At 38.8% G+C, this 9,362-nt stretch overlaps 1 protein-coding gene across 6 annotated transcripts in view; it reads left to right on the plus strand.

Moving 5' to 3' along the window:
* LOC106884251 (RNA-binding protein 24-A) overlaps positions 1-9,362 on the plus strand; it is a 121,315-nt gene that overhangs the window by 3,589 nt on the left and 108,364 nt on the right. For 2 of the 6 annotated variants that reach the window (XM_052967608.1, XM_052967609.1), the window contains exon 1: positions 5,574-5,726. The exons of 3 other annotated variants lie outside the window; for them this stretch is intronic. In XM_052967608.1, the coding sequence (XP_052823568.1) occupies positions 5,589-5,726 (138 nt within the window). In that variant the 5' untranslated portion in view covers positions 5,574-5,588. Of the gene's footprint in view, positions 1-3,706; positions 3,884-5,573; positions 5,727-9,362 lie in introns of those variants that run through there. One more of the 6 variants, XM_052967611.1, reaches the window with a different exon arrangement.

Below are 9,362 nucleotides of genomic sequence, written 5' to 3' on the forward strand. Positions count from 1 at the left end.
ATATATACGTATATATACATATATATGTATGTATGTGTACGTAAAAAGGTGTTAACCCGAATTTAAAATTATGTATGAATGTATGAACATCTATCTGTGTGTGTCTGTGTTGTGTTTGTTCTATACCATCATCACTTGACAACGAGTGTTGGTTTGTTTCCGTCCCCGTAACTTAGCAGTTCGGCAAAGGAGAACCGATAGAATAAGTATCAGGCTTATAAGAATAAAAACTTGACTAAAACCTTTCGAGGTTGTGCCCCAGCATGGCCGCAATCCAATGAGGGAAATAAGTAAAAGATAAGAGACTTCAGAGAAACATTCATTCGTACATAGATGTAGAAAGGTATGGATCTCCACCGGTATCGACGACGACCATTCAGTTAGTTGATCACCTGAATTACCTGATGTTTTAATCAACGTGTAAGTGGTTGAGTGTTTCGCAGACACGTGAACCCTTATTGTAATCCCCAGGTTGTGTCATCGTAACTCAGTGTCTGACAAGGTCTTAACTTTGACCCAAGCTTTTGAGTGACATTCTTTGGACAGAGATTGTACTGAAGCTTTCGTATGGATTGTAGCACCGACCTATATACACACACACAAGCACATATACACATATACACGTTTCTCTTCAAATGCATATGTCTATATTCTAACAATCAGAATACCTTAGAAAAACAAGAACAAAAACAAAAAAAATGCTCAAAAGTACATACACAAACACACACACACACACATACACACACACACACACAGATGCACTTTTATATATCCTTATATATGTACATATATATATAATTATATAATTAGAGGCACACACAAACACATACCTATTTAGATACATACACGCGTAATACTAAGCCATTTATCCATTCATACATACAAACATACATTATACATCCCCACATATACATACACACCCATTCATCCATCCACACGTACGTACATACATACACACACATACATACACACACATACATACAAACATACATTATACATCCTCACATATACATACATATTCATTCATCCACACATACATACATACACACACATAAACACATACATACACATACATACATACATACATACATACATACATGTTAGAGACAATGTGCCTTGCCAAGGGGCCACGTGCCATTGTTGATGCTTTTAAAAAACCTGACAAACAACATGATCCACAAAGTTATCATTAAAAATCAATGCAGCTAACTTAATCGCAAGTAGCTTTAGCTTATCGAAGGAATATTTCAAGGCCAACAGTTAATCGATACCGCTTTCTATTTTGGTAACTGGAACCTTTGATTAAGAAATGTTGTAGCTACATTTCCGGATCTGCCGACGGGAGAAAGGTTCATGTCGGTCACACTTTGATTTTACGAGGACCTGAAGTTAAATTCAGGTAATAGTAATGGCAGAAGGAGACAGAACTGGTGACACCATTCCCAGGAAGGTAGGAATGGTGTTTGGCTAGATTCAGAGTTCGTAATTTGGTAGTGATTAGAGGAAAGACTGTTGACTAAACGAAGGACGTACACATATCACTGGCTGATATGTTACATTTCTTCTAACTCCAATAAAGAATGCGGCAAATATCACAAAGTTTACGAGAATGTTTCAATTATTGGCATTGCGTTTAAAGCTAGAGATTTCCTTCGATTTCTAAAGGTATGGAAGTCACATCCGTCAAGTTTCTATAAGACTAATATATCCCAATACTGCTGGTTGTATCAACATCTGACACAAACTTGGATATTTGGTTAAACAGAGGGATGGAAGCAAGGTTATGTGGTCTGTATAAACAGCTTTGGGGTACCGAATCTAATCACCCAGAGAACACCTACGGAACGTTAGAGGTGTTTGTGAATTGGGTAATTTGAGGGCAGAGGTGTTTGCGTGACCCATAAATAGCTGGACTAACCTAGTTCAACAGAGATTTTGGGGAGAAACTCTCGCCTACCATATCGCTGTATCCCACGAGCTAGACGAGACATCAGCAACACTGAGTGGAAGAGTAGCCTTTCCTGGACCTGTGACAGATACATTGTCACCAGAAGGATATCCCTTGGCTGCTCAGGAACACGTGATAGCTTGTAAGTACCTAATCAGTAAAGGAATAATGATGCCTCCTAAGCTACGCGTTGTTGTAGGTAATGTTGATTGTACTTTGCCAGTGTGGAAAAACTCAACCACATTATCAGCAGCTGGCAGAAAAGATCCACAAAAGTACTACATTCCCACGAGACATGATACTCTTGCCAAAACTAATTACAAATCTTTAAGCAGAAAGGATTGTCCTGGCAGTCATAATCAGAGATACATCCAAAACCAAAATGAATCCACACCATTAAAAATACTGTTGGATACATTCTTAATAAACTGGTTCAATAAAAACAATGTTCTCGTGCAACGTATAATAGGCTTGGAGTTGTTTTCTGGGGCAGGGAACAAACACCATTCAGTGTTCTGTTGTCCAGCAGAAAGGATGTCTTGTCTATGCGGAATCTTCGGCTCTTTTCTCCTGGCTATATCTTCCCACTTGTACCAGTTATTAAGCTACGCTGAGTTATGTAACAACAGGTCTGCGTAAAAGCCGAGAAATTATGACGTTTTCCAAGGAAAAAACCCAAACAAAAACAATGTAAATGGACTCGTGAGTGAACAGAGAAGATTTGTAAGACATTCCAAAGATTCTCCATGTGAGTTTTCCTGGAATGAAAATATACACAGAATCACTTTTGGGTTAAAGCCTACACATTTGTACAGACGTAAATACATACAAACTTATATACAAACTCTGCACATGTCTAGACGTGCGACTATATATCATTATAGAGTATACGTACATAAAATGAAGCATACAGATCTCTACTACAAATACTTGCGCAGACATGCACAACCCCACAGACACGGACATTCATTTATGTCCCCTTACATTCGTATGCGAATACATAACCTGAACCCTTCATCTCAGCGATTTCTTTTCGGGAGGAATTTTGAATATAAAACCACACAAACATACATACCCAAACACATACATACACACATACATACATACACATGTCATATATACACGCAATACATGCTTATATACATGCTTATATTCAAATACGTTTCGACTGGCAGACTGTGTTGAATGAAGTTCAATGCGTTACAACCTTTGTTTCTCTCTCTCTCTTTCTCTCTCCCTCTCTTTCTCTCTCTCTCTCTCTCTCTCTCTCTCTCTCTCTCTCTCTCTCTCTCTCTCTCTCTCTCTCTCTCTCTCTCTCTTTCTCTGTCCCCTCCCCCTCTCTCTTTTTTCTCCACGCTCACACATACACACACTCTTCTTTTATCATTGAATTGTTTCAATAATTGGATTGCGGCCATGCTGGGGCAACGCTTTGAAAGGTTTTAGTCGAACAAATCAACCTCAGTACTTATGTTTTCTTTTTAAAATGTGGTACTTATCCCGATGATCTCTCTTGCCAAACCACTAAATTAAAGGGACGTAAACAAAGCATCACCGGGTTTTCAAGCGGTTGGGAGGGGTGACACGCGAATACAGACGCGCGCACACATACACACGACAGGCTTCCGCACAATTCCCGTCTACCAAATTTACTCGCCCCAGTTGCCATGCAGTGGGAGGGAACTGGAAACCGCGTGGCTGCAAAGCAAACTTCTTACGCACACTGCCACGCCTGCGGCATGCCAACACGCATAAGCAATCTTTGAAGGTTTGAGACGAAGGGAAAAAGAAAAAAATATATTTACTGCAATCAGTTTTGGTCGAGATAAGAATATCACGCGCTGTTCTATTATATTTACTGCCTTAAACGTTGTGAGTTCGAATTCCACTGAGGTCAGTGCTTTGCCTTTTGTCCCTGCAGTATTCTTCGATACAGTAAGATACCATATTATAATATGTTACATCCTTTCTCTTGGATTGAGTGGCCTTACGCCAAAATTTGAATTTATTTATTGACTGATTCCTCCCACAAGATAAGTGTATGACCCTGCTGGAGCAATCTTTCTTTTTTTCCTACTTTTCTTTCCTTTTTTCATATATTATTTACGACTCAGCCCGTGTATAAATAGAATTTCTAATTAGCCATTATAACATGTTTTTAAAAGAAAGCTGTATATCCAACGAAATTCAGTGCATGCACGCTTGGCACTTATCTAAAAGAAAAAAAAATGAGAAGTTACATCGATCCAGTGTAAATCGAAGTCTGGATTTAGAGAAACGATGCAGGGAGCTCAGAAAGTAGTGGGACCCAATTAATTAGTCTATATTTTCTTTTTCGTTTGTAATTATGAAAAAAAAAGGCTACAAGCTTGTAGAATCGAGCGACATTTCTTCTGACTCATTACGTCATAAGTTCAAATTCAGCCGTGGTTTGCCTTTTCTCTCCGTGCTTGTACATAAAATATGGCCTAGTCAAGCACTGGAGTGGATATAATCGACAAACACTCTCTCTTTAAAATTACTGGCTTTGTGCCAAAATTTGAAACAATTATAACTATAAAGGATTATATATAAAATATAATCCTTAATCCTTCAAATGTGTACTTAACTCAAAGCACTCAGCAGCTTGTATTTATAGTTTGCACTCAAATAGTCGACCTTATCCTCCAATCTAAGCCAGTAACCTAGATATCAATGAACGTCTGTCTAACAATCTATTATTGTCTTTTCGTTTTATTTTCCCATTCTTCTCATCATTCGCCCTTCGTCCGGACTAAAGGCCTTGTCTTTTCTTCTTCTTCTTTACTGGTCTTTCATTTTCTGTTCGTGTTCGTCCTTTATTTTCCGCTCTTTTACATCCCAGCCACTTAGGTTAATGACATCGTCAGACTGAACAATTATATCGAAACGTGTCGCAATTGCGATGATTTCTTCGTCGATAACTGATGATAGACTCTGTCCACGTCCCTTGTGTGTGCGTTTTGCTGTTTCTGTTTGTATCTTTTCTGTCTGTTCCTTTGTTCTCCTCCTGTCCAATATTTTATTATTATCCATAACATCTTGCTAGTTTTCTATCCAAAACGAAATTTCAGTTTAAAACAACTTAAATTTTAAGGATTAAGCCATGACAGTATTGTGTAGCACTGGTTGTTGTTGTGAACGGTTCATCGTCAGACTGGTTCCATTCTCGTTCTAATAATATTTAGCGATTTCCCATAACGTTTTAAGTTCAAACTCTGCTGTTGCAGACTTTGCATTTTACATCCTTTTGAGATCGATATATATGCTAAAGTTGACCTAATCGACCATCCGATCTCTGCAAAGTTTGCTGGTTTAAGGCCACCAGTGTTTGAAATCAATAATTAAGTGATCGAAGACGTAAAGTTCACCGAAGACGTAAAAATGGTAGAGCAGCAACGTAAAAACCTCCAGGTGCATTACGCTACCCACCCCTTTACAAGTTCAAACCATGATGGGAATTAGATTATTTATTTATTTATTATATCGTGCATTTTCTGAACAATAGCGTCGTTAGTTTTAGGTTGCTAACGAGCGAAACAATCATTAGTTCATTACATGTCCGAGGGCAAGACTAACATGGTAGAGTCTGTGCAACTTGGATGAAAAAAAATACCACCACATGGTATCTTTTGTTCTACGCATCAATTTGTTAGTTTTCTGGCCAATTTGTTGTCTTCCGTTGATATTCACACACTCGCACATACGACATACTTCCGCACACTTTGTCACCAAATCTCATTCAGAAGCCATTGATCAGGTAATTGTATTAGATTCGTCTCCTACATGTTGCACAGTCGGATTGAATCCAGAACCACGTGGTTGAGAAACAAATCTTTTAACCACAACAATTTGTATCCTGTCTTCCGAATATTTATATCCAATTTAATCAGTGTAAAATTCCTGTTGTCTCTGCCCACTACAAGCGTTTTGTACTTCTATGAGAGGCTGACTTCTTGACCCTATAAAAATATCTATGGCATAATATAATTAGTATCTACCCCTATAGGTCTATGCACATGTTTATGGTCTATTTGTAGGGAACTCGGTTATCTATAGCTAAGGAGAACATCGTCTCGATCCAAAAATCTCCAGGTAACGGATCCAATATACTTTCACAGCATCACTCTGCTCAACCAATGATTAAACAAACATATAATGTATTGTTCCGTATATTGTCTCTTCTCGATTACATTATTTGTATTACATCATTTATTATATGTTATGTTATTTATTTAATTCTCTGCATTGGACTGTTTCAAATGTATGAAATATAGCAATTACTTGATAAATGCTGCAACACTCGGATATTACTCAGGAAAAGGCGGCATTTCCCTCTGCCGATGCTCTGCCGATGCTCTGACGGGTGTCACATTTGACAAATCACATGCGTAGATCTATGCGTAGCAAATTTTTCAGGGTGTCTCTTCATTTGCCATTTTCAGATCAACGAGAAATCGATCAATTTCATAAATGTTTCCAGTTGCTAGTAAAGTTTTATGAGAATACTTAGATTCCTGCAGATATGTAGATTTCTGCCAATGATTAAGCCATTAAAATTTGAGGTTTTGTTTCGAATTTCGAATCTGAAAATGTATGACTTACGAAAAAAATTAAAAAAGAAAAAGAAAAAGAAAAAAAAAGTAAAAGAAGAAAGTGTGTTCTTCCGTCAAAAAGGACGCCATGTTTTTTTATTGGTTAATGAAGTGGTCAGGGAATTTCACGTGGTTCTTTGAGACCGATGGGAAAGAAGGTAAAAAGATAATCAGCTGGTGTAGTAAAGAAACTCACTTCGCAGCCATGTGGTTTCCAGTTCAGTCCCACTGCACAGCACCTTGGGCAAGTGTATTCCACTATAGCCCTGGGCCGATTAATGTGTTATGAGTGAATTTGATTAATTTATCAACCCCGGAAGGATGAAAGGCAAAGTCCACCTCGGCCGAATTTGAATTCTGAACCTAGTGGCAGACGAAATACTGTTAAGCATTTCGCCCGGCGTGCGAACGATTCTGTCAGCCCTTCACCTTAAGCTTTCAGTCATACTGTGACATCTCTTCTCCTTCGCTCGCCCTAGGACGCTGGGTGTGTCTCGGTGAGTGACTGTAACAAAAATGCAGATTAAAAGTAAATAATAATAATAATAATAATGATAATAATAATAATAATAATAATAATAATAATAATAATAATAATAATAATATAAATAAATAAATAAATAGATAAATAATCAAGCGTCGGTGTCGCCACTATTGGAAAGTCTTAAGTCTGTTCGAGTCTCGTGGATCAGTGTGGACCTGTGATTGGACGAAACAGCCAGATTATCTCTTGGCCGTTGGTATCATTTGTTCTCTGTGGTTGCCGAGAGATGTGTTTTATGAACCTGAGTACCGCTGGATAGAGACACATGTGGAGGTAGAAGGAGAGCAAGCGAAACAGGTAGAAAAAGATAAAATAACACAACTACTTAGCGACCGACATATCTGTCTGATTTGCTTATCTCTGTGTTTCCCCTATCACTGTTGGACAACACACACCAACATATAGAAGCCGGTTCGTATATAATGATACACACACACACATATATATATACGCATATATTATATAAGCAGGCTTACACATACGCGCGCGCGCACACACATACACATACACATACACACACATCACCGCAAACGCTGCGGGTTTCGTCCATTGAGGGGTAAAACTGGTCTAGTCATGCAATCACTTTTTACTTTGTTTTCCTTTTTTCTACATATACACTTGCTATGCTCCACCACCACCACCACCACCACCACCTTTACCGGTTTCTTTCCTACCTCGCACCTTCTCATGTTGACTTTGTCTCAATTAGAATTATGTAGGCAAGGGTGTATGGCAAGAAGTTTGTTTCTCAATCACACGGTTCTGGGTTCAGTCCCACTACGTGGCACCTTGGGCAAATATTTTCTATTACTGCCTTGAACCGACCAAAACCTTGTGAGTGGATCTAGTAGACGGAAACTGAGCGAAACCTGTCCTGTAAATGCATGTCTATCTATCTATCTATCTATCTATCTATCTATCTATCTATCTATCTATCTATCTATCTATATATATATATATATATATATATAATGTAAGCACACACGTGCTGTTAGCCAATTCCTTCCCTTCTTTGGACTTTTCCCTTTCCGACAAAGAGCTATGCTAGAAACGTCAAACTCTCTCCTTTCACCGAACTTGAGGCAAACACATTTCCTCTGCACGTCCTCGGGTTGTCCATTAATTTTATTATTCGTTTCTTTCAACTGATTGTTTATTTGAATTGACGATATATATGTATGTGTATACGTGTACATATGTGTGTGTGTGTATGTGTATATACACACACACACACACATATGTACATACATACACACACGTACACGCACACATACACGCACACATACACATACACATGCATACACACATACCAAATCCATTCACACACATATATATATATATATTATATGTGTGCATGTATGGATGTATGTGTTTACATTCTTTAATTCTATTACTTGTTTCAGCCATTTGACTGCGGTCATGCTGGAGCACCATCTTTAGTCGAACAAATCGACCCCAGGACTTATTCTTTGTAAGCATAGTACTTATTCTATCGGACTTTTTTGCCGAATCACTAAGTTACGGGGACGTAGACACACCAACATTTGTGGGCAAGCAAATGGTAGGGGATAAACACAGATACACAAATATCATATACATATATATATATATATATGTATATATGACGGGCTTCTTTTAGTTTCCGTCTACCAAACCCATTCACAAGGCTTTGGTAGGCCTGAGGCTATAGAACTGAACTCGGAACCATGTGTTTGGGAAGTAATCTTCTTACCACACTGCCATCCCACCCACGCGCCCGTGTGTGTGTGTTCAAGTTTGACTCCCACCTGGTTTGGTTTATTTACGTGCCCGTAACTTAGCGGTTCAGCATAAGGGACGATAGAATAAGTACCAGGCTTAAAGAAATATATACTGGGGTGGATTTGTTCGACTAAACTCTTTTAGACGGAGCTCCAGCATGGTCGCAAGAGAACTCAAACACACGGGTAGATACATTTTATCATAAATCGGTGGAGGTGACTCAAGGGCCGAGAGTTTCGTGTATTGGCGCTTATCAATGTCATGTGTGACTGTGTGTGTGCGTGCGTGTGTGTTTGTGTGTGTGTGAGCATGTGCTTTGCCTGTATGCGCGCGTGCGTGCAACTGTATGTGAGGGCCACGACGCACTTTGCTTACTTCTTATTCTCTCTCTCTGTCTCTTGTTCCACTTTTCCACCATAAAAACAGCTCGTTTACTCTCTCTCCCCCTCTCTCTCTTTCTCTCTCTCTCTCTCTTTCACTCTCTCTCTCTCTCTCT

The sequence above is a fragment of the Octopus bimaculoides genome, chromosome 4, assembly GCF_001194135.2.
Source record: "Octopus bimaculoides isolate UCB-OBI-ISO-001 chromosome 4, ASM119413v2, whole genome shotgun sequence".
In the NCBI taxonomy this organism is placed as follows: domain Eukaryota; kingdom Metazoa; phylum Mollusca; class Cephalopoda; order Octopoda; family Octopodidae; genus Octopus; species Octopus bimaculoides.